The sequence below is a fragment of the Pogona vitticeps genome, chromosome 1 (genome assembly GCF_051106095.1).
Source record: "Pogona vitticeps strain Pit_001003342236 chromosome 1, PviZW2.1, whole genome shotgun sequence".
Lineage (NCBI taxonomy): Eukaryota > Metazoa > Chordata > Lepidosauria > Squamata > Agamidae > Pogona > Pogona vitticeps.
The window spans coordinates 330,658,671-330,684,979 of record NC_135783.1 but is presented as its reverse complement, the minus strand read 5'-3'; the positions used below and the strand labels follow the sequence as shown (position 1 = coordinate 330,684,979).

At 42.9% G+C, this 26,309-nt stretch overlaps 1 protein-coding gene across 2 annotated transcripts in view; it reads right to left on the bottom strand.

The window, feature by feature from the left end:
• Positions 1-26,309, bottom strand: part of DGLUCY (D-glutamate cyclase) — a 44,494-nt gene that overhangs the window by 5,131 nt on the left and 13,054 nt on the right. For both annotated transcript variants that reach the window (XM_072986573.2, XM_072986571.2), the window contains exons 4-12: positions 24,756-24,954; positions 23,118-23,268; positions 22,646-22,768; positions 18,809-19,012; positions 15,901-16,161; positions 13,154-13,253; positions 11,803-11,951; positions 2,416-2,535; positions 337-488 (exon numbers count right to left, since the gene is read on the bottom strand). In XM_072986573.2, the coding sequence (XP_072842674.2) occupies positions 337-488; positions 2,416-2,535; positions 11,803-11,951; positions 13,154-13,253; positions 15,901-16,161; positions 18,809-19,012; positions 22,646-22,768; positions 23,118-23,268; positions 24,756-24,954 (1,459 nt within the window). The remainder of the gene's footprint in view (positions 1-336; positions 489-2,415; positions 2,536-11,802; positions 11,952-13,153; positions 13,254-15,900; positions 16,162-18,808; positions 19,013-22,645; positions 22,769-23,117; positions 23,269-24,755; positions 24,955-26,309) is intronic.

Here is a 26,309-nt window from a genome sequence, read left to right as displayed (position 1 = left end):
CCCTACCCCCAAAATAAGCCCCAGTTAAGTGAAACCCCACCCTCCACCATTGTGCAGCAATCAGAAGAAGATGACATGACTGTATTTGAATAAATGTAGATGGTTGTACATGAAAAAAATAAAACTTCCCCTGAAAATAAACCCTATTGTGTTTTTATTTTGGAGGAAAAATTAATATAAGACCCTGTCTTATTTTTGGGGAAACACGGTACTCACATATTCTCTGTAACTGTTATAATGTCTACCTATGACTTTGGATTAAAGTAGAACAAGTGCCTACAATGGAGAGGTTCCATATACCACATCAATGTTTTGAATTGTATTCCAGAAAAATACCTTAGCCACAGAGGGTAATGCTGATGTCCAGTCCACTTTTCTGGACAATCTGGAAAATCCAACAGCTTTTCTCAGATAACGATCATGTATTTCACATGTATTGAGAACATATAGTGCACAAGCCACAGCATAACCTCCCCAGTTAGAAACTCCTGTAAGATAAAAGTGCCATAAAAACAGAATTTAAGTTCAAACGCCTATGGTAAACTTCTGTGAAACTTCCTTCTGAGGCTAGCTAGGCTGGTTCCTTACCTGCTCTCCTGCCACTGGCAAGGAAATATCTTTATTCTTTAGCTATTAGCCGGCTATTGAGGAAGGCTCTTTTAGTGGATGCAGAATGTGTGTATATTTTTTTAATTGTTAATTCTAAATATGCTTTAAAGGTAAAGGTTCCCCTTCACATTTTTAGTCGTGTCGACTCTAGGGGGTGGTGCTCATCCTGTTTTCAAGCCGTAGAGCCAGCACTTGTCCAAAGACAATTTCCATTGTCATGTGGCCAGTGTGACTAGGGAACGCCATTTTACCTTCCCACTGAAGTGGTACCTATTTAACTACTTGCATTTGCGTGCTTTCGAACTGCTAGATTTGTGAGGAGCTGGGACAAAGTGACGGGAGCTCACTCCGTCATGTGGATTTGATCTTACGACTGCTGGTCTTCTGACCCTGCAGCACAGAGGCTTCTGTGGTTTAGCCCTCAGCGCCACCATGTCCCCTATGCTTTAATTCTATGCCTATCCTTGATAATTTAATTGACTGTGTTTTAATATAACATTGCATTTTTGGCTTATTATTGGTTTATCACTGAGAGATATATAAATGATGCAAATAAATAATAAACATATATACCCGTATTTTTCGCTCCATAAGACGCACCTTTCCATAAGACGCACCAATTTTTAGGAGAAGAAAACAGGAAAATATAATCTGTTTTCTTCGGTCCATAAGACGCACAGACTTTCCACCCCCCTGTTTTGTGGGGAAAAAGTGCGTCTTATGGTGCAAAAAATACGGTAATTTTAAAATGTACACCAGCCAAAGGATTGACAGTTTTTTTCTAGCAAGAATCCAGTGTCGCAGATTCCTGTATGACAAAGGAAAATCTAGAATGTGTAGATTCCTTATCACCTCTTCAACATAATTTCCACGATAAAAATGTAGTTTGCAATCCTGATTTGGAGGGTTTCCTCTACAGTAAACAATCTGAACATAGCAATTCACTATGGTTCAATTAGTCCAGAAAATAACATATTTAGCAATGGATTCAATGAAGTGAAGATGTAATGCAAGCTTGTAGTTTGTCCCCAGACTTCCAAAACATGGGCAAAATCCTCTTCTCTTCCTCATTTGTGTAAGGCCAAATTTGTAAATCTTTCTCTTCTTCTGACAGGATCTCCTTTGCCCGAACAGGCAAGTACTGTTTGTGATGTCTGTCATGCTACCATTCACCTGAATGGTTATGCAAAGAGCAGCATGCTGGAGGGGGAAGGGATAACTGCCCTTATGTTCACATAAAAACTGAACAGATTTTGGCCACGGTTAAGAGTTTGGTTCCTCCTGATCACCATTCCCTCCACATATCATATCCATTTATCTAGACAGCACAGATAATAGCCATTAATGAAGATAGCTGTAAGCCAAAACATTTTGAGGGATGCAGAATTGTTTGAATGTATGCAGTGATGGCTCTCCCAATGCCTCTATTTTTAAGTTTGTAAAGGATAGCCATATAGTTGTAGGATAAGATTGTCCAAAGTCCTGTTGCTTAGTTATGCCCACAGAAGGCAAACAATGTAACTCACAGCAGCTTCCTAATGGCAATTAACGAATCTCTGCTTCAATTGTCAAGCACATTCTAAGCCCGTGGTTATTATAGTAGAATGACTGTGACATGAAATGCGCGGCCTATGATTCAGTGGATCAAAGTACAACCCATACTATATACAGCCAAATTACATCCAGGTGAGTTTTGTTTTGTTCTTGGAAGAAAAAGAATACTGACTATGTCACAATGTTCACCAAGAAAAGTTAATATCCAGCAGAAGTGTTTCATTTTTATACGGTTGTTTTTCTTGTTCTTACCTGCAACTACTGCAAAATCAGCTTCCACATCACAAGCGATGACATCTCCATTTGCAATGTATTTCTTTACAGCTTCTTTTACTTTTCCCATACCCAGTTCATTTCCTCCATCCCCGATACCTAAATTAAAGTGGATAAGTTAGCATGAAATAACACATTAGTTCATAAGTGTAAAGTTAATAAAACATGTGATTCTTTGCTTTATTCAGTGTTGTTTTAATCCTTGTATATTTTAGTTCATAACCCTATTAAGCCAAGTGACTTATTATGAAATTACATTTGTTATAGGGAATTTCAGAAAATGGCCTCTATGAAAAATCATGATGCACATATTTTCAGAATTGGACAGATCCGATTCTTAATGTGAAACTTAAATTTAGCATAAATTAAGGAAAATAAGTAGGCAATTCCTCTCAGCCTATAGTTTAAACATTCTACTTCTGCTCTTATTACATTTTCCTTCTCATTACCCAGTTGTTTAGAATTATGGTCAAGTTCATGACAATACAGGAGTGATACAGGCATTCTTTTTCACCAATGCCTAATTTGGTTGTACTAATTCTGTTGTTAAAGGACACTTCAACACTCCTCCATGCATTCCATCTGCCAACAGCTCTCCTTTTAGACATGAAAGCACAATATTTAAGATGTCACAATTTATATATATACCTTTCCTATTTCTTTTAAAAATGTTCATGCTAATGTGAGACAACTTTTCCAGGCACCCCTGTTAAAGCTTCCAAAGTTAATATAGGCCCACATTTTACTTAAGTAAAATGAGGGCTACAGGCAGTCTTAATCTCCAAGGATTCTGCCTTTTTGTCATCATCTGAGTTTAGTGAGCTCCATTCATTGTGCTGTGCCACTGGACTTTCCCCAAGATGAATAAAAATGGTTATGGCACTTTTGCCAATATTGAGGGGTAAGCCTCTTATGCTAATCTCACCAACACTCAAAATATCCAAATAAAATAAGCGCAGAAAGATGTGGTGAACTTTTCTCTGCAGGGTGCTGGCACACATTTGTAGACAGACTAGTTAAGAGAACTGGCCTGTAAAAAGAAATTGGTAGATTATAACTAGTAAATCAAACAAGAATTAACAATAATATTAGAAATGTCAGGCTGTAGCATGAAGAGTATTTGAAAGAGATTTCAGCTATGCTTAGTTAGACATAAGTGTCTAGGGGGAAAAAACAGCATCTGCTCCAAATATTTAACAACCACAAGATGCAAATCAGAGCTAGCGTGGTATAGTCATGCATACAGTTGTAAGCTAGGACTAAGTGACCTGGGTTCAAATGTCTCCTTGGCTGTCAAAACTCACTGGAACATGAGTTTTTAGTGATCTATAAAGGTATTGCCTACTCCTGTATTGTACTGTGTAGGGTTAGGCTCTCCTTGATTTCAACAGAACTATGAAGATAACAGGAATAGCCACCCACCAACCTATACCAACAGGAAGACAGTCGTGAAAGACTCCGAACTGAAGAAACTATTTCTAAGCACAAGGTAATACTATTTTGACTTTAATTTGACTTCAGTTGGCTCTACTTAGTGGGTTTAAAAAATTTCCAAGTCCTAGATGGAGGGGTTTCTGTGTCACCCTGTTCCCCAAGCCAAACAGAAACTTGTAGTTTCAAAGGAAGGCCATGTAGGAGGATATATGCCTGAGCTTCTTTGTTTGAACACTGGGATGTGATTTCCAGTCAACATCTTCCTTAGTTGTAACTCTAAATTCAAACATCCAATACAGTCTGCAGCTTTCCTAACTTAACATCTAAGAAACAAGCCTAGCAAATCCATCTCCCATGAACTTTTGGGAGTCTGCATTCTCTGTACTAATTACAAGACACTAGTGCATGCCTGGGGAACTGGGCATTAATCCATGAAAACTAACAGTCAGTATGGTTTTCTTAGTGGTCTATAAAGGCAACACCTACTTTTGCATCGTACCGTTTAAGGACCACACATCTCTTTTCAATTTGACGGAAAGGTGGCAATGGTAAACCATTCCTTGAACATCTTAGATACCTCAAAAACCATGTTAGGTTTGCCATTAGTCAGAAATGATTTGATGGCAATTAACAAGATGTATGTGGACTGGATAAGCCATAGACAAAGTGGACACCAAAATGAATATACATTTTTAAAATAGTATAATTTTCTAATACCAGATTACTATGCCTAGTGCTTAAGCTGTCTGAACTCAGTAAATGCAACGTACCATCATTAATCAGACTGCAACCATATTCTGAACAAGCACTTCCAAAAGAATTTACCGTATTTGCCGGTGTATAAGGCAACTAGACGTATAAAACGACCCCCCAACATATCCACTCAAAATGTAGAGTTTGTTATATACTTGCTGTATAAGACTACCCCCTCTTTCGCATGCGTGATTCTGGTTCCTTTTGCTGGGAGAGAGCGAGGGTTTCCTGGAAGGACAGCATCACCTCCGAACAGCAGACTGTCGGGAAGCAGCAGAGAGGTGGCAGACATTTTGGAGAGACGGCAGCCATTTTGAGAGGCAGAAGCCATGTGGTAGCATCTCAAAATGGCTGTCTCCTCTTATTTATTTATTTATTTATTTATTTATTTATTTATTTATTTATTTATTTATTTATTTATTTATTTATTTATTTATTTATTTATTTATATCCCGCCTATCTAGTCAATAGACCACTCTAGGCGGCTCACAACAGGGGTACAACAATAACTAAAAACAAATTTACAAAGAAGAAAACTTTCAACCATGAAATTATACACCAAGAAAAAGAAAAAAGGAAAATCAGGATTAGCTAAGGGGGGTGGGGGGGAAAGCCTGCCGAAACATCATTGTCTTTAATTGCTTTTTAAAAATACCCAGCGAGGGGGCCACGCGAATGTCCGGGGGAAGATTGTTCCAGAGGCGAGGAGCCACTGCCGAGAAGGCCCGACTTCTTGTCTTTTCCTTCCGGGCCTCCCTCGGCGTTAGGCTCCTCAACCTCACCTCCTGGCTCGCGCGAGTGAGATGGGTAGAACTTGGTGGTAGAAGGCGTTCCGCCAAATATCGAGGCCCTAAACCGTTTAGGGCTTTGTACGTGAGCATCAACACCTTGAAGTCGATGCGGAATCAGATGGGCAGCCAGTCCAATGCGGCCAGAGTGGGCGAGATATGTTGGAATTTTCTCACCCCACTAAGGAGTCTGGCAGCCGCATTCTGCACCACCTGAAGTTTCCGCAGCAGCCTCAAAGGTAGCCCCACGTAGAGCGTGTGATGAGATGGGTTTTTGAGTTAAAATCTTTTAAAGGCATATGGGTTTTGTAATTAAGAAATAAGCCAGAGAGGTTCCATTTTGTTTCTTTGTATATAATATCTGTGCTATGCTGACCAGTTGTTTTCTAGGCGAGCAGAGAGCATGTTATTCTGAAGGCCTGAGAAGGACTCTGTGTGATAAGATAGATGGAATTTGTTGTGACTCTTTGAGACACCACCGTAACCCAAATAACATCTGGTGTGTATGAGAAAGAATTCATGTGATGTAACAGGACTGTTTGCCTAGTAACGAACTCTGATTGGATGACATCGTGGGAAGGTGCATTAGGCCCTTGCCAGTTACTCTTGAAAAAGGAACTTTTTACCTATGGACTTTGTCTTTCCAAGACCGACCTTTCAGTGATTCGTGACCTATTCTTCAGCCATTTGGTGGCCTACCTACATGGACTGGTTTCTATGCTTTGCTGGATTACTTATAGACTTATGGGATTTTTCCTAAGGACTATGCATGGACTATTTGCTATGGACTGTTACCTATGGAATATTCTTTATGGACTTCTTTTCTTGGAATACTCCATATGGACTATGCTCTTGTAATTTAGTAAGGACTATGGTATATTTACTGGATTTTACTTTTCTAAGGACTATGGGACATATAATGGATTTTTACTTTTGTTTAGGGATTTTTATTCTATAGTATCACTGAGGACTATAGCCTTGTTATAACCAACTTGGATTATTTTATTTTACTAATGATTTCCTGGACTGGAACTGTTTTTATTCATTTTAATGGCTTTTTTGGGTTTTTGAATACTTTTCTATTTTTCATGTTTTCTTTGCCTCACTACATCTGTGTAACTAAACAGCACAATGCTAGTTTATTTGTTTTGGTTTAATTTGGTTTTGAATATCTAGTAACATGCTTTTTCTTTAATAAAATAAAGATTATAAAACTCATTTGGTTTCCTGAACAGTACACTTGTCATAGGGTCATCTGAGAGTGCTGCCTCGGCCTAGCTTACTTAGAGTCCTGTCAGTGGTGCAAGTTAAGTCTAAGGACTACAAAGCCCACTTGACCTTTTCACAATAATATCTGAGAGTACCAGGGTGTTCTTATGTGGGCAGACTTGTGAGAAGGAGTGTTGTAGCATGGCTGGCTGGATTGGACTCTTTCAGCTCATTTTAGCATGTGCAAACTCCTGATTGCTCTCTGTCCAAGCGTACACGTGTGTTTTCGAACCCGTGTTCGTCACAGAGCGCATTACAGTAGCCTAATCTTGAGATTACGAGCGCGTGCACCAAAGTGGTGAGCGCCCCAACATCAAGATAGGGCCGCAGCTGGGCCACCCGCCTGAGATGGTAAAAGGCGGTTCGGACCACCGACGTCACCTGGGATTCCATAGTGAGTCAAGATGGATTCCCAAGCTGCGGACCCCATCCTTAGCGGGAAGGGTCACCCCCCCAAAAGAGAGGGAGTTTCCCAAGTTCCCGACTGTGGGGGCACCCACCCTTAGTACCTCCGTCTTGTCCGGGTTCAGCCTCAGCCCGTTCTCCTGCATCCATTGCAGTACGGTCCCCAGGCAGCGCTGAAGGGACAGAACGGCTTCTCCTGCGGTAGGTGGAAAGGAGATGTAGAGCTGAGTATCATCGGCATACTGATGACACCGGGCTCCACACCCCCTGATGACCCCACCCAGCGGCCTCATATAGATGTTAAACAGCATTGGGGAGATGATCGACCCCTGTGGGACCCCACAATTGAGATTCCACGGGGCCGAGACGCTCTCCCCAAGCTGCACTCTCTGGGGGCGGTCCTCCAAGAAGGAACGGAGCCAGGCCAATGCGAGGCCACCAATTCCCAACTCGGAGAGCCTCCCCAGGAGGATACCGTGGTCAATGGTATCATAGGCCGCTGAGATGTCGAGGAGGACCAGCAAGGACACTTTGCCCCTGTCAGCCTCCCTCAGTAGGTCATCACACAGGGCGACCAATGCCGTTTCTGTGCCATGGCACGGCCTGAAGCCCGACTGAAATGGATCCAGGGCATCTGTTTCATCCAGGTGCGCTTGAAGCTGATCGGCCACCACCCTCTCCACCACCTTACTTAGGAAAGAAACAATGGCGACGGGCCTATAATTGCCACTCTCGTCCGCCGCCAAACTTGGTTTCTTCCTGATGGGCCTAATGAGTGTCTCCTTGAGGGAAGATGGAAATCTGCCCTCAAGGAAAGACCCATTAATTATTACAGTGGCCCATTCCGTTGTTGTAGGCCTGGCTGCTTTGATTAGCCAGGCCGGACAGGGGTCCAGGGAGGAGGTGGTGGCACGACAGCGATCAAGCGCCCTGGAGACAGTGTCAGGCGTGACAGGCTGAAAGGAGTCAAAAATTGCCGGGCAAGACGGAGCGCTGGACATCTCAGCTCGACTAACTGTATTCAAAAAAGGAGACAGGTCCCGGCGGAGGGCCTCCACTTTAGATTTTAAAAATGCTGCAAATTGGTCCGGTGAAAAACTAGGGGGAGGCCCATCACCCGGGCCAATTCCGGATAGGTCGCGCACTATACGGAATAATTCCGCCTGCTGGTTGGACGCTTCGCTTATCCGGTTAGCGAAGTATGCTCGACTGGCAGCCTTTACCTTAGCCAGGTAAAGGTTAGTGGCGACCTTAACAGTTATCCAATTATAATCCATCAGGTCCTTTCTCCATTTGCGCTCTAGCCGTCTCCTGACCCGCTTCAGCGCCCGGAGGTCCTGGTTAAACCAGGGTGCCAGGCGGGCTCTGTGTCGGAGAGGACGTTTAGGTGCGATCATGTCTACAGCCCTGACCGCAGCGGCGAACCAGCTGTCAGCCAGAGCCTCGACAGGAGCGCCAGCCAGGTCAGCCATAGCACCTCTCATGGCATCCTGGAATCCAATCGGATCCAGTAGCCTTCGAGGGCGGACCATAACAATAGGTCCCTGCTCCCTGCGAGGGGGGAGGGCCATGTTGAGGTTACATTTTATTAGGTGATGATCCGAGCATGACAGGGCGACCGACTCAAGGTCAGTCACCATCGGACCACTCCCGCTCCCACTGGAGGAAAAAAACAGGTCGAGTGTGTGACCGCCCACGTGGGTGGGGCCGATGACATGTTGGGACATGTTCAAGAAGGCCATGGTCTCTAAGAACTCAAGAGCTGGTCCGGAAATCTCTGTCCCCGCATGGACGTTGAAGTCCCCCAAAACCAGCAGCTTCGGGGAACCCAACAGTGCCGCGGAGACAAAGTCCACCAGCTCCGGTAGGGAAATGGCTGGGTCGCGGGGAGCACGGTAACCCAGCAAGATCCCAATACCATCCCTGGCCCCAATCGACACGTGGAGGGCCTCCAGACCCGGCTTTACCACCAAGGAGCGCCTAGTAACCTCCAAGATGGATTTATAGACAATGGCGACTCACCCTCCCCGACCTTCCAGTCTACCCTGGTGTTGGATGGCATAACCAGGCGGACAGATGAGTGCTAGGGGAGGACCCCCCTCTTCGCCTATCCATGTTTCGGTTATGCAGGCCAGGTCTGCGTCCTCTTCCAGGATAAGGTCATAAATCACCTGGGCCTTATTGGCGACAGACCTGGCATTCAACAACACCAGGCGTAGAGTGGAAGGATGACTGATTTGGCTGCCTCGATATTGAGGGGTGGCCCCAGGCTCAGAACAGTGGACAGCCTTCAGACATCTGTCCATCGTTCTTCTTACACGAGTAGGGACTGGGACCATGCCATATCTACCTCTACCCGTGACCACAGAAATATTTTGGGGGCCCTCGCTGGGAGGGCAGGCCTTCCATTCCATCAGAGGGAGGAGGGAGGGAGGGAGGGAGGAAAGGGGGAAAAGGGGAGGAAAAGAAAAGGAAAGGGGAAGATAATAGACAAAATTAACTTAGTACAAATAAATCAATAAACGAAGAGAAAAATAATCGTAACAATAAAAATAAAAATTAACCATAAACAATATACCAATGCATATAAATAGTGAACATAAAGTAGACAAGCAAATTAAATATAATTAAATCAAATATCAAAATAAAAAGGAAAATAAAAATAGATAAGTAAATAAAATAAAGGCTCACTAGTTACCCCCCCACCCAATGCCCAGAGTAGTCCTTCCCTCTCCCCCGCGTGGCCTTGTTCTTTCTGATGTCGCTGGCCTGGATATTAATGGCAGCGCTAGAGAGCAGAGTTCTTTAAAGGGCCAGTAGTCGCAGTTTTTGACAAAGGGCCCAAGGTCTGTGATGTTAAGAGTCAACAAAGTCAAAGTCAAAAACAGCAGGAACCGAGCTGAGGAGGGCTCAAACACAGTCATTTCCCACCCTTGGGTTAGGGAGACATCGTTAGCAGATGGAAGGAGGCAAGCGGAGAGAGGGAAACCTGGGGGGGGATCTTCCAGCATGGCGACTGGCATTTGGCCGCTCTGTCGCTCCAGCGACCCCACAGGCTCCCTCCAAATCCCACGTCGACCCTGCACCTTGTGGCTGCCTCTGGGCTCAGCGCTCCGGTTCAGTCCACACCTCCTCCGGGATCTAGTCTCTGTCCGGGAGCCCTCCGACCGAACTCTCCGCCGCGGGGTCTCGCCGCCGAGCCTCTGTTGAAATGTCTCCCAGGATAGGCGGGGAGCAGGTAAAAGATCTCCAGGCTCCGCCGGGCGAGCTTGCAGCAACCCGCGCGTTCCGAGCTCCAATCTAGCCTCCTCCGGGTAGTCAAAAAAGAGCTACCGGGTCCCGAGCCCAACCAGAAGCCGGAGGAGCGCTCTCCCGATCTCCTGCTCCAGCTCCGGCCCCGGCTTCTGGGCTCCCGCTCCGGCAGCGCTGCCCTGGATTTCTCCGGCAGGGAGGTAATGACGAGGGTGAAGAGAAGGGAGGGGAAAGAAGGAAAAGCCAGCGAAACAACAGGCTTCCCGACTCCCTGGACCCCGCAACAACAGACCGGCTGCGTTCCTCTGCGACTCCGCACCTCCACTTCTTAAGCTTGCAGGCGCTCCACGTTTCGAGCGGCAGCCTCGTCGCATCCCAGGGTCCGGTCAGGCGCAGCCACGCGCTCCGCGATTCTCCCCGGTAAGTTTTAACACCGTCGGGAGAGATGACAAACGGCAGGCAGGGCAGACTGCTGTTCCCGACAGTCAGCTGTTTGGCGCTAGAGTCAGGCTGTTCCCAGGCTAGGAGCGGGGCTCTACTCGGTCTTACTACCAGGTAAGTGACTTCGCTGGGAGAGAGGGAAGGTTTGCTGGACGTGCACTCGGCGTACAAGACGACCCCCCCACTTGGAGGCATGTTTTTCAGGGCCAAAAAGTCATCTTGTACGCCAGCAAATACGTTATGTATGATATGTTATTAATTTTTGGTAAGTAAGTGGCTGGTATGAGACATTTTGGTCTAGTATAAGGATTTATTTGCATGATGAACTCAATTTGCCTGAAGAACTGAAGTTGACGCCCCTGCCAACCCATGGACCCTTGCAACATGACTGCTGGGAGATAAATGAGGATGGCAGGACCTTTGTTGTTACCTGGGCACGTGATCGCTAGATGATCCACGTGTCATCTTAGATGAAGACAACCATGACCTGTCCCTGAGCCAGGCAAATCTTATCTACTTTGATCCTAAGATCCAATCCATGGATTTCCATCAGGTTTATCTGAAGTGCATTCTTATTATGACCTAAGTGTGAAAATGACTGAAGCTTGAAGCTGTCAGGTCTATGCCTGGAAACTGTGCTTCCTTGGCCAGCCTCAGCCTTCCCACTGTCTGGCTGCTTGCATCCAGCTCTTGCTGTCTTCTGAGAGCCACAGGGAATTTTGGAAGATATCCACTGCCATGTGGCTGCCACCATAACAGCTAGTGCCACTCTTCATGCTTGCCATGTCATTGCCAGGCTGCAAATAGGGCCCCTGGGTAAGTCCAGAGACTTGTGCTTTCTGATTTATCCAATATAAAATATTGATCTGTCTTCTGGCAACCTTAAATAAGTTCAAGTACTACTTATGTAAGGATGCATGCTACTACTAACTTTGCCAGTCAACACCGATCTTAATGGTTTCAGCTAGTATGTGATAGTGACAGTAGATTCTTCAAGTCACAGTTGAAAAGAAGTCACACTTGCCTGTTGTAGTAATTCCTGGGATCATTTTTGCAGCCAGAAAGAGTTCATCAATGGGATCTACTAGATGTTTAATGTTAATTTTTCTTGCGTTATAATAATTGCCATCTGCAGCCATCCCAGCACGCTCTATTGCTATCAGGTGATTAAATCTAGTTCAAGAATAAGAGAAAAAGAAAGTGGCAGCTCCAAAATTCAAATCAGATGCTCCTAATAGATAGCATGTTAAACGTGAAAGTCTGGTTGGCAAGTTGGATAAAACTGGATTTAAAAATCAGTGTACAAATTTCTTGTGTTCATGTTGCACACTGTGAAGAATGTTCTTCATTGGACAAATACCGACCTACTCTTCAACTTGAGTGACATTCTTCAGGTCACATTGGTTCCCAGACTTGTAGCCTATACTGCCTGTAACAGTATACAGTGGTGCCTCGCTTAACGAGCGCACCGTTTAACGAAGAATCCGTATAGCGATCCCTTTTTGGGGATCGCTATACGGATCTGCCCCAATCGCCGCACTCGCTTTGCGACGATTGGGGCGTCCGACGGCCATTTTGGAGCCGGCGAACAGCTGATCGGCGGCTCCAAAATGGACGCCGCATGACCCGAAATGGCCCCTATCAGTGTTTTCGCGCCCTCCCCTTGCTTACGGAGGTCGCGAAAACGCTGCGGGGGGGCATTTCGGGCCATCGGCGGCCATTTTGGAGCCGCTGATCAGCTGATCGGCGGCTCCAAAATGGCCGCTGGACGCGAAAACATCGCTGGAGGGGTAAGTTTGGACGCTTATTGGAACGCATTAAACTAAGTTTAATGCGTTCCAATAGGCTTTCCTTACCCGCACAGCGATGTTTTCGTATAACGAAGGTTAATCTGGAACGGATTAACCTCGCTATACGGGGCACCACTGTACATTATTCTGAGTAAGGTAAAGGTTCCCATTGACAAATGTCCAGTCATGTCTGACTCTAGGGGGCGGTGCTCATCCCCGTTTCCAAGCCGTAGAGCCAGCATTTGTCCAAAGACAGTTTCCATGGTCACATGGCCAGCGCGACTAGACACGGAGTGCCATTACCTTCCCACCGTGGTGGTACCTATTTATCTACTTGCATTTGCATGCTTTCAAACTGCTAGGTTGGCAGGAGCTGGGACAAGTGACCGGAGCTCACTCCATTGCGTGGATTCGATCTTATGATGGCTGGTCTTCTGACCTTGCAGCACAGAGGCTTCTGCGGTTTAACCCGCAGCACCACCACATCCCTTTATTCTCAGTAGTTGGCACTAAATAAGATTATTCTAGAGAAATTAACTCCTGCTGTACTCAGTTTAAACAGATTTTGCTTTTCTTTTCACTTACTTGGGCTTGTTTGTATCTCCATCTTCACATAAAAACTTCAAAGCTGAATCTGTAGAATGACTACAGTAGCTAATTATGGGGATTGGTGTCTCCAGTATTCCTAGGGCATGTGGAAACAGACTATATTTAAAGAAAAGCAAACCATCCAGGATCATGCAATAATAGTAGAATTTAACACTTTTATTAACTGCTTATATGGGATTGTCTTTGACCAAACTCCGGGAGGCAGTGGAAGACAGGAGGGCCTGGCGTGCTCTGGTCCACAGGGTCACGAAGAGTCAGACATGACTTAAATGACTAAACAGCATATGGGATTGTCACAAGTTAGTTGCTGTAACTTAGGTACTTGAAATTTCAGGTGTCTTTTGCTATAAAATATAAAGATCAATGTACAGTTTTAACTATGTAGGAATCATATAACTTGGAATCAAATGTCAGTGTGGTTTTTAGCTCTGCTCATAATTGGCCTGGCAAATTCTTAACTATACAGTGGTGCCTTGCATTACGACATTAATTCATTCCAGCGAAATCGCTGTAGAACGAAAACGTTGTAAAGCGATTTTAAAAAGCCCATAGAAATGCATTAGAACCTGGTTAATGCGTTCCTATGGGCTGGAAACTCACTATCCACCGAAGATCCCCCATAGTGCGGCCATTTTTGCTGCCTGTGCAGCGAGGAATCCGTCCCAGAAAACACTGGGCAGCCATTTCGTTTTAAAAACCATCGCTTTGTGAGAATCGGTTCCCGAAGCAGGGAACCGATCATCGCAAAGCAAAAGTCCCCCATAGGGAATATCATTTTGAGATCGCTTTTGCGATCGCAAAAAAATCGACGTCAAGCAGTTTTGTCGTTAAATGGACCGCCCGTCTTGCGAGGCACCACTGTACTGTATATCCATTTGGATTGAGCCAAAACAAAATATTGTAAGGCCTACTGATTTCAATGGCAGACAGCTTACGATACACATACTTCTCCTAAAATCAATTATTAACTTTACCTGGATCAGAATGTAGATGAAACTGTTAACTGTTATATACAGCAATAGTAGGGAACTGGGCTACACATTACACCTGCATTTGATATCTGGGGATGCCACTGCAAGTGGTATTCTCATGGCATTCTTATGAATCACCATATAATTCCTGTTTATATTCTTCATCCCCCTAACATTCATCTACTTGGAAGAATTCACAATGTGTTGATGATGCCAGATCATGCAGAGAGCAAAATAATGGGCAAGTTCCCACCCCCAGCTTCTAAATTACATCAGTTTTTTCCAAGTCTTTTGAGAGAAAACTCAAGAAATTTAGGGTCTTTCCAAGAGTTTTCTCTATCCCTTTCCACAAATTTCCCCTTTTAATATAAATCTGGAACAAGTGAGGGGGCAGAAAGGGCTGGCTGGCAAAAGGGGAAGACCTATAGGTCTCACAGCTGGGACAATACCCATTGCTTTGAATTATCATAAAAGTCCTGCCACTAGGATGTATGGGGATTTTAGTTTCTAAAGTCCCAAAATGAAGGAATGGGGCTGGGGAGCTTTAGAAAAAACAACAGCACTCATACACAGCAGTAGTAATGGATAGTACAGAGTATGCTTAGGCATTTAAATGCCTACAAACCTTTCCCATCACCAGGCAGCACTTCCTGCTATTGGTTAATTTCTCCTTTCCAAAGACATTTCTTACTGGGGATAATTGGCCTGGAAAATTCTGAATTTAGGACATTTTGCTTCCAGTTTTTTGGTTCTAAAATTCATCAATCTCTCTAGTTTTTCCCAAAGGTTCTGCTAACCACAGTTTCAGATTAAAAACTGGAGAAACCAACTCCTTTGTGCATGAACCATTTATCTTTTCATGCCTCCTGAAAGAGCCAGACCAAGAACAATAACTTATGCATGAGGTAATGCCTGATAAGAACAGGCATCTTGGTTCCATTTAAAGAATTAGAATAATCCAGTCACACCTGAGGTAGAGATAAAGCAGATCAATCAGAATGCTGGAGGCATTCAAGAGAAAATTGGACAACCATCTGTCAGATTTGCTCTGATTTGGATTGCTACATTGAGCAGAGGGGGTTGGACTCACTGGCCTTATAGGCCCCTTCCTACAGTGGTTAAACCGCTGTACTGCAGCTAAAACTGTGCTCACGACCTGGGGTTCAAATCCCAGGTAGCCGGCTCAAGGTTGATTCAGCCTTCTATCCTTCCGAGGTCGGTAAAATGAGTACCCAGCTCACTGGGGGGGGGGGGGCAATGTGTAGCCTGCATAATTAAAATTGTAAACCGCCCAGAGAGTGCTTGAAGCGCTATGGGGCCGTATATAAGCAGCACGCTTTGCTTTTGCTTTGCTTTACTTCAAATGGAAACTGACTGTAAGAAGGCTAGTACAGAAACACAACTGGGAGACCCTGTGGGTGTTCACAAAAGCATGTAACTTTATAACTTGCTACAACAATCTTATATAATTTGCAACCTGTATAATTTGCTACAATAACCTTGCAAAAACACACAAGCATGCCCCCCAAGCCAATTTTGAGAATTAATGTCCAAGACCTACAGCAAGGAGAAAAAAATTCACAACGTGGATGCCATTTTTAACAGCACCTCCTACTGAGTACATCTGGACCAGTTCAGATAAATGAATGAATGTAATCTCAAGAAATCTGAAGTACCTTTCTTGTATTTCACAGAAATCTAAATGCATTTTAACATAATCCAGTTGCAAGATAAATAAGAACCGTGTCATACCTTGTTCGACTGCCTCCTTGATTATCTTTTTATTCAAACTGAGAGCCCTTTGATCTGTTACTATAGAAACATTTTTCCCCAAGGCCTTCAACATGGCTGCCATTGCAATGGCTCCAGGAGGACCATCGTTCTCTTCAGGCGGCTCATATTTGAAGTGGGTAGGAAATCCAGTCGTAATTAACACTGATTGTGCATGAGAAATGGATAGACATGCTTTCAGAAGTTCATTCTGAGAGCACAAATGTTTCACACCTCTGTTTCCTAAGCAAAAAGAGAACAATTTCCTTTGAAGATTAAATTATCCAAGAGCATACGTTTTAACAATTAATGTTTTTTGTTTATGAGTAAATTCAATTGTACCCTCCAAATACAGTCCTGGCCAAAATATTGGCATCCTTGCAATTTTGTCAGAAAATGCAACCTTTCTCAGAAAACTGTTGCAGTTGCAAATGTTTTGGTACTCACATGTTCATTTATTTGGTTTGCGTTGGAACAACACAAAAAAACAGAGAAGAAAAGTCAAATCTGATATAATCCTACACAGAAACCCAAAAATACACTGGCCAAAATTATTGGCACTCTTAACTTAATATTTGGTAGGACCCCCTTTGGAAAAAAATACAGTGGTGCCTCGCACAACGGGCGCCTCGTAGAGCGATGAATTCGCTCTACGAGGCCGTTTTTGCGATCGCAAATGCGATCGCAAAACAATGCCCGTATAGGCTGTGATTCACAGAGCGAAGGTCGGTAAGCTGCTCGCTTACCGACCTTCGCTTTGTGACCCGCCGATCAGCTGTCCAGCAGGTCCAAAATGGCCACCGGAACAGCCGAAAGGGGCCGGGGCACAGCGTTTTCACGCCCTTGGTAAGCAAGGGGAGCGCGCGAAAATGCTGCGGAAGTCCCAAAATGGCTGCGTGCAACCATTTCGGGGCTTCCGGCAGCGTTTTCGCGCGCTCCCCTTGCTTACCAAGGGCGCGAAAACGCTGCGCCCCTGCCCCTTTCGGCTGTTCCGGCGGCCATTTTGGACCTGCCGGACAGCTGATGGCAGCCATTTTGGTGCCCTCGTGCGAGGGGAGGGCGTGAAAATGGCTGCCGGCCCCTGGGAAACATCGCACTACAGTGAGTATTCTATGGCATTGGAACGCATTAAACGCAGTTTAATGCGTTCCAATGCCTTTTGGTGTTCCGTAGTGCGATGTTTCCCACAGCGAAGGTTAATCCGGAACGGATTAACCTCGCTGTGCGGGGCACCACTGTAACTGAAATCAATCACTTCCTGAATGAGTTTCTTACACCTCTCTACTGGAATTTTGGACCACTCTTCTTTTGCAAACTGCTCCAAGGCCTTCAGATTTGAAGCATGCCTTCTCCGAACTGCTATTTTGAGATCTCTCCACAGGTGTTCTATGGGATTCAGATCTGGACTCCTTGCTAGCCATTTCAGAACTCTCCAGCACTTTATTTGTAACCATTCTGAGTGCTTTTTGAAGTTTGTTTTGGGTCATTGTCTTGCTGGAAGACCCATGACCTCTGGTGGAGATGCAGCTTTCTGATACTGGCCACTACGTTGCACCCCAAAATTCTTTGGTAATCATCAGATTTCATTATACCATTCACACAGTCAAGATATCCAGTGCCAGAAACAGCAAAGCAAACCCTAAACATCTTTGAACCTCCACCATGTTTGATTGTAGGGACTGTTCTTTTCTTGGAATGCCTCATTTCTTTTTCTGTAAACAGTTCCACGATGCCCTTGACCAAAAAGCTCGACTTTTGTCTCATCTGCACATAGTACGTTCTCCCAGAAGGACTGTGGTTTTGTCACATATGTTTTGGCATACTCCAGTCTTGCTTTTTATGCCTTTGTGTCAGCAGTGGTATCCTCCTGGGTCACCTACCATAGCATCCCTTTTCATTCAAATGGTGACGGAGAGTGCAAGCTGACACTATTGTACACTGTATCTGCAGATCAACTTGAAGGGAAGTTAATCTGGGTTCTGTATCCACAATTCGAACAATCCTTCATTTTAATTTTTCAGTAATTTTGCTCTTCCGTTCACGTTCGGGGATGTTAGCTACAGTGCCATGGGCTGTAAACCTCTTGATGATATTTCGCACAGTGGACACAGGAACATTAAGATCTCTGGAAATGGACTTGTAGCCTTGAGATTGTCGATGTTTTTCCACAATTTTTTCTCTCAAATCCACACACAACTCTTTACACTTCATTCTTTTCTCCATGCTCTGTGTCACACACAACACAAAGGTTGAGTCAACTTTTCTCCATCTTAACTGGTTAAAAGTATGAATACTATATTGTCCACACTTCTTACTTGCGACAGATGTGTCTGAATACAAATTAAAGGAGCATCACATGCTTGAAAAGCAATTATTTCTTACAATTTGACAGGGTGCCAATATTTTTGGCCATGACTGTAAGGACTACCCATACTCACTGTTGAAATGTAAGAATTTTCATATCAAGAAATTCTGATATTACAAGGTAACATGAAAGAAAATCTCAACATTATTTTGTTGTTCTTTTAGAGGTTATTAGATTTTTCCCTGCTTTTCTACCCCCTTGTAAATGAACAATGGGAATTCCTTCAACACCTGTACCTTGGATTATGCAAAAGAAGGATACAAGTTATCCATTAGCCATCAATTTATAATTCTAGTGAATCTGACTAATTTATTTCTATTGACTTTGTAATAAACACTGAAATGAATGGCAACCAAGCATTCTTGGATTTTTCAGCAGTTCTAAGCACTAGTTTGGAAAAGGACACACAGGCAGCTTCCAGTGTCTTGATTCTCCTTTGGATAAAACCATTAAAGTAAAATGGTGCAATCTTTTAAGTATGGGTTTCTGACTCAAAACAGGAGAATTTTCTGCTTTTGCTTTTACCTGGATCTATTCCTATCATGTCTTCTAGACATCTGATTTTTTGTACTGCTGTTGCTGATGCAATGCTATAATGCAAAGGATTCCATCCAATGCAACAAACTTCAGGAGGATCTCTACCACAAGCAGGTGCATTATCATCATCAATATCTTTCAAATCACTGATAAACATGCAGCCAGGAGAATGGGTAAAAGCCAGTGGAGATTCTGAAAGAGAGAAATTATCAATAAAAGGCATAGAATTGAAGACACAGACGTCTCTATTGGTTAAATCAGGGACATTTAAACACTCCCAAGAAGCTTCAACAGCATTTCCTATGTATGTTTTAGTACATTATCTGGGGGAGATGGGGCAGTCTCCCAACTGTCACCCAACGATGGACAGTTTAGATGCAGAATTAGAACAGATACAAAATACATGAGGAAAGACTGTTCATGCTTTACTCCAAGCAGAATGGATGCTTTATTCAAAGTAAGCACATCTGACTTTCTTCTGCCATTTGGCTATTACTGTACTTTTGAACACTGGAATTAGCAGGCATATGGACTGGATGACTGATTATACATGGAGAGGACAGGAAGAATTACTGTGATAATCTTCAGAGATAGTCTTTTAAATAGTAATGCTGGTTAATGATACTTGTATTAAGGAGCAGTAATCTGAGCAGCCTTAATATTTACGGGAAAGCTAACTGACTTACAGGTTTCACTACCCTCCATATTAAAGTTGTTTTTAATTCAATCTCAAATTCATTATTTTTTGTATTTATGATCTAGGAAAATTACAGTAACTGGGCTTTGGTGAGTATATGTTTTCCAGTGATCTGTCTCCAGAGATTAGATTTGCATCTCAGCAATGCAGACTGCTAAGCTTCAGATACAACCCATATAGCTTGTCCTTTGCAATCATTTGTAAAAATTAAAAGTGCATTGTACAATATTTTCAGTTCACTGTGGTTTTCCTTTCTGCTCTATACTTCATTTCCTTTAGTATAAATGACTGCAGAATGATCATTAACTCTAGGGGAAATGTGAGCTGACCAAATGTAATTGACACTCAGTGAGATAGGACTACACTTATCTCAAATTTTACATTTTATTTAACATATTTCATCCATTTTAGCAGACAGAATAATATGATAAATGTATTAAAAAAACAACTCGATATACCACCAGCATAGCATATAACAATCTAGTATTTTTTAAAAAATAAAGTTTTGATAAGGCTGGGAAAATTAAAAGGTCTTCACTGAAAAAAAAAAATAGGATTCAGCACCTCACAAGTCTACTTGGCCAGGGATTTTCAAGACAGGCCATGACAAATTAAAAACCATATCTCCAGCCAACATCTGCCTCATTTCTGAAGTCAGGAAATCTGGAAATTGGGTTGGATTTTACTATTGAAAGTATTGTTAATACAGTATTATTAAAACTCAGTCCTGTGCATTTTGTATGCTCAGAAGCAAATCTAAATGGGAATTACTTCTAAGTAAGTGTGCATGGGACTCACGGCCAGTCTAAATCTGAATTTTTATTTCTAGCATATATCAGATAATTTATATCCTGCTCTTTCACTGCATTTACCAGTTGTTCAGGGTGGTCAAATAAAATAACAAGTTAACCAATAAAAAATAAGACACAGGTAAAGCAGATAAACACAACTAAAACGTGTGTGTGTGTGTGTGTGTGTGTGTGCCAGTGCCATCTCTTCCCCCTTTCCCCCTTACACACACAAAGATGCACACACCACTCCACTACTCCCCCCATCAGACAAATGGAAAAAGCCCTTTCCAATCTTTACGGCACAGAAAAAGTTATAGCCTTTACCCAGGAATAAAAAAAGCCAGTTTGTAAGCCAAAAGGGCTAGGCTGAGGATGCAGTCATACCAGGAAAACGTTCCCCTGTTATAACGATACTTTCCTACCTCTCTTGTACTGAATTGTGGTCATGTGGTGTGTGTGTGTATATATAAAATGGCTTCCCGCTGTGCTTAGGGACGGATTCCTTGCTAAACAGGCACCGAAAATGGCCGTTGTATGGAGGATCTTTGCTGGACGGTGAGTTTTTAGCCCATTGGAACACATTGAACGGTTTTCAATGCGTTTCAATGGGTTTTTTAATTTCGCTTTATGACGTTTTCGCTTAACAGAGACTTTCCTGGAACAGATTATCGTCGTTAAGCGAGGCACCACTGTATTTGAATTGTAATGGCTGGCTACACTGTGGTGTCAATTTATTTTCTCTCTTGTAGCCCCTTACTTAAATTTTTAAATTATTTTTAACCATACATAGATATATCGGGTAGGGGTTCCCGTTTGGTAAAATTCCCTCTGTTGCATCAGCATCTCTGGAAGAACTGCATTGCACTCAATGGACCCAGCACCCACATCCAGGGCCCTCGGTGACTTGGCTTCAGAAAATGATTGATAGAGTTTTGCACACTTGTCACACCACTAAGGAATGTATTGAAGCACCATCAGAAAAAAATAACAGAAGCCCCCTGGCAAGGGGGAATTAAACTGCAGGCTGGGTAATGATTCAATAATGGCCGTGTGTTGTGTGAATGGAAATTTCTACAATGAGATGATATAACAAGGATATAACTAGAGAATATTTGTGATCACGCCCTTGATTTAGCCTTTGTACCATGTGGGCAGGAAAAATTACTTCGATTTTACTTGTTTCATAAACAATCTCAAAGCATTTGATGGTGTAATCGCAACCTGAACAGGGGACATAGTAGAACAGAATAGAAGCCTGAGGGCCATCTAGAATAATGGCTCCACCAATGTCAATTTCTGGAAATGAAAACAAAGATTGGAGCTATTTAAAAGAAAAGAGTACCTCCAAAGACCATTCCAGCCAGGTAATCAAGAAAGAGGATTACAGCTGATAAGGATTATGATCAAGAAGTCCTTCAAATCAAGCAATGACATTTTCCCTCAGTCTAGTTCCTTGTATCAATAATGGATCAGGGTGACCCAAAGATCCCAGTCCATATATCCAGGCTTATAGCAGAGTTAAAATGTGTCTCGGTTGGGATGAGGAGCAGTCTGGGAGCCATTTGCTATCTTTGTCAGGTCTCACTGGGTTGCAGCAGCCTGACAAAACATGTTACTTTGGGTTTAAAAAAAAATACAGTGCTGACTCACTTTACGATTGCCCCGTATTATGACGAATCCGGTTTACGACGATCTTTTTGCGATCGCAATTGTGATCGCAAAACAATGGTCTAAATGGGGGAATTTCGCTTTGCAATCATCAGTTCCCTGCTTCGGGAACCGATTCTTCGCAAAACAATGATTTTTCAACAGCTGATTGGCGGTTTCAAAATGGCTGCTGGGTAAATAAAATGGCTCCCCGCTGTGTTTAACGGATTCCTCGCTATACAGGCAGCGAAAATGGCCGCCGTATGGAGGATCTTCGCTGGACTGTGAGTTTTAAGCCCATTGGAACGCATTGAAAAGTTTTTAATGCGTTTCAATGGACTTTTTTATTTTCGCTTTACGATGTTTTCGCTTCACGGCGATTTTCCTGGAACGGATTATCACTGTTAAGTGAGGCACCACTGTATGCTCTTTTCTCACTCTGGAGATGGGTGTGTTCTTTTTTTAAAAAAAAAAACTGGACTGGAGATGGTGTCAGAGATTTATTGCACCAGAAAGTAAGGATTCTTCTAAGCTTGACATAGTGTGGGAGACTAGAGCTTTTTAAAAATGCTTTCTGCAAATTGATTCTGAAAGAACAACGTATCTGACAGTGCTTTGTAAGGTTGTATTTCAATTTTACTTAACTCCTATGATAAAACAGCAACTCTAATAAACTAACAATATACGTACTGCAATTGCAGACAGCTTCTGCGCCTGTTACCCCGCAAGCCCAAAAGACTGGAACATCTCCAGGTTGAGCCTGTACTGTATCTCCATAACTGGGACTGGACAGATCTCTGATTCCTAAAAAATCTGTAATTCAAAGTGTATAAAACGGAATTAGTCTTGCAGGCATAGTAATTAAAAATCAATGGTACTGGGTTAAGATTCCATTCTCTGGGATGGGGGTGTGATCTGGACCTCTACAGCTTGCTACACAGGCTGGCTCAGAGGGCACAGCGGAGAACTGAACTCACAACCTCTGACCCTGCAGGCAGGTACCCAACTCACTGAGCTATCAGTTATTCCAAGGCTAGTCCTGAGTGGGAAATACTTTTCACCCAAACAACATGTGCCCTGTGACCCCTGCTTCCCTCAAGGACACACACAGACATCTTGTTATAAATTTGCAATACAATACATATATATAAACATCACTGACCAGGACTACCAATGTGAACTGGTGCTCCATGGGATTTTTTCAGTGGATACGTTGTTTGCACAGCAATGTCCAGTTTGTCTTTCGGAATAGGTCTCATGCTTACTACTAGATTACAGTTAAATTTTTCAGTACCATAGCAAGGCACAGCAGTCTGGCAATGGTTTCAAAAGATATCAAGAGTTATTCAAATATATCTCCATTTCATTTACCTGCCCTTCAGAAATGTATAAAACTATAGTACAATGTATTAAGAACAAATCCTCCTAATTACTTTTAAGGTAAAAGTGAAATCACAGTACACAGGATGCAAACAGCTGATACATTTCTCATTCCAGGCTGATCTGTAGATAAAGATACCTACAGATATTTTATAGGAAACAAAGGAGGCTGTCATGCAAATAAGCAGAAAACCTTGAGAAGCTGTGATAATCTATCTCTGAACTAATTCATATACAGTACTTTGTTCTGTTAATTTAAGCCAAATTTCTACCGTTCTTCTTTGAAATCTTCCCACAATGACGTGCTTTTAAAAATAACTGCGAAATGGTCAGTCCCTTTGAAGTTTTATGGTCGGCCCTCAGTTAATGAAGTTATGATCTTCAGTAGCCCACCTCCTCCTGAAACCCCTGTTGTACAGAACAGCCTAGAGCATGATAAAATGAAAGATACTTTTCCTAATTCCCAGATAAGATCCCATTCCCAGCTGGCTAGTCATGAACAGGAGCATTCCAGTAAGAACTGGAGATGCACTGTACAGTGGGGTCTTGACTTAAGAACGGCCCGAGTTAAGAACATTTTGACTTAAGAACCGCTCTCATAGGAAAATATTTATTTATTTATTTATTTTATTTATTGGACTTATATACCGCCCCATAGCGCTACAAGCACTCTCCGGGTGGTTTACAATTTTTTAAAATTATACAGGCTACACATTGCCCCCCCCCAGCAAGCTGGGTACTCATTTTACCGACCTCGGAAGGATGGAAGGCTGAGTCAACCTTGAGCCGGCTACCTGGGATTTGAACCCCAGGTCGTGAGCACAGTTTTGGCTGCAGTACAGCGTTTTAACCACTGCGTCACGAGGCTCTTTTATTGACTTGACTTACATAGATTTGAGTTAAGAACTGAAAAAACCCACGTGGGAGGCAGGGAAAGTGCAAAAATTGAACTTTCAGTTAACTGTTGGCCAGTGAAAAGGGTGCCTGTCTGCTTCCTCACTCCTCCCAGCGTTTAGAGAGTGGATTGGGAGACAGTCTTCAGACTGCCTGGTACTGCCTGGACTGTATTTTCCCTGCCTTCCCTGAACCTTTCTTGACCTAAGAAAAAAAGAAACAAAATATACCCCTCTAGTGGTCAAAGGCGGAATAGCAGCTTCCCATTAGTTTCTATGGACGGAAAAGAGCAGCTACGGATCAAATGGTTTTCAATGCATTCCTATGGGAAATGCAGATTTGACCTGCAAACTTTTTGACTTGAGAACTGCCTTCCAATACGGATTAAGTTCTCAAGTCAAGACCCCACTGTACTATGAAGATCTCCAAATGTTAGCTGTCTATTTATGGCTAGTTACATAGATTTTGGTGCTGGCACTTTCTGACATAATCTTACTGCTCTGTACTTGAATGCCGTTTTTCTTACCTTGTACATGCTCACATTACATTTCTGTTCCACATTTCTTACAGGAACACCAGCTTTCTGGAGCAACTTTTCAAAGGTGAAACTACAGCCCAGATAGAAAGTCACCATGTCTTTAAGCTGTTCAGAATATTCTTTCAGATTTTTCAGAAGACCTGTACATTCTCCATTCTCATACTTTCTGTACTGCAAACAGTCAGTTCTGTCAAAATAAATGAACATTATCACTGTGAGATTTCTCTGAAAGTAACTGTCTGAATTGGCCAACCAGATTCAGATTAAAATATTATACTCACTAATCTGGAATTTATGAGTTGACATGTATAAGACTGTAGTGTCAATCACTTTGATTAAGGTTTCCAATTATTCACTTTAATTGCAAAAAGCCCTGTAGTCTATATCTGTATGTAGGTAAGGATGAGAATCTCCTTCACCTAAACCAGAGATCCATAAACACAAGAGCACTCCCCATAACTCTTAACGTTTGCAAGTATTAAGTACTTCCCTAAGAGCTGAGAGGTCCAAGAGAAGCAATACCACTATCTGGTGCTTTAATGTACTTGCATATAATATTTGCTGAAGAAGCAAAAAGGGGATAACTAGGAACAAGGAGAATGCTGCAAGGCAACAGATCCATATCCACTATGGATTTATTAGGGATGCTTCATTCCAAGGTCCTTCACTGATAGCCAATTCCTATATCCAGTTAGATATTAGTAGATTTTTCAACTATTCTTCAAGGCAGACAAGACAAAGCACAGGACATTCATGTACAAATGGAAGAAGAGTGAAAAGCTAATATGGATTATTGGGGAAAGAGACATTTTTGTGGTAGTGACCTGCCAAGTGTGTTCAATGTTTGTCTGAGAACAACATGGAGTAGACAAAAAGCAAATGCAAATTGACTGCACTGTTATGGAAGGAAAAGCAAGACATCCTGTCTAAGACTTTAAATCAATGAAAAGTCCTGTGGGATCCTGAAATCCAACACATTTATTATGTCATTCTTTTTGGAGACACTGTCTCACTGGATATGTGCAGTGTTATTTTCAGGTTGGCAGATTTATACTTACCTGGTTTCCCTGAAAATAAGCCATAGTATGATTTTTCAGGATGCTGGTAATATAGCCCTACCCCAAAAAGAAGCCCCAGTGAAATGAAACCCCGCCCTCCACCACTGTGCAGCAACCAGAAGATGACATGACTGTATTTGAATAAAAGTAGATTATTGTACATGGGAAAAAAAGATAAAACATCCCCTGAAAATAAGCCCTAATGCGTATTAGGAGCAAAAATTAATATAAGACCCTGTCTTATTTTCAGGGAAATGCGGTACATACATACATACACACACACACGCGTGCGCGCACACACACACACACACACACACAGTGTTTCTCCCAAAATAAGACAGGGTCTTATATTAATTTCTGCTCCAAAAACGCATTAGGGCTTATTTTCAGGGGATTTTTTTTTCATGTACAACAATCTAAATAAGAATGCATTAAGTATGTCTGCTACAACACGATGCTGGAGGGCAGTTTGGCCAAGGGGACA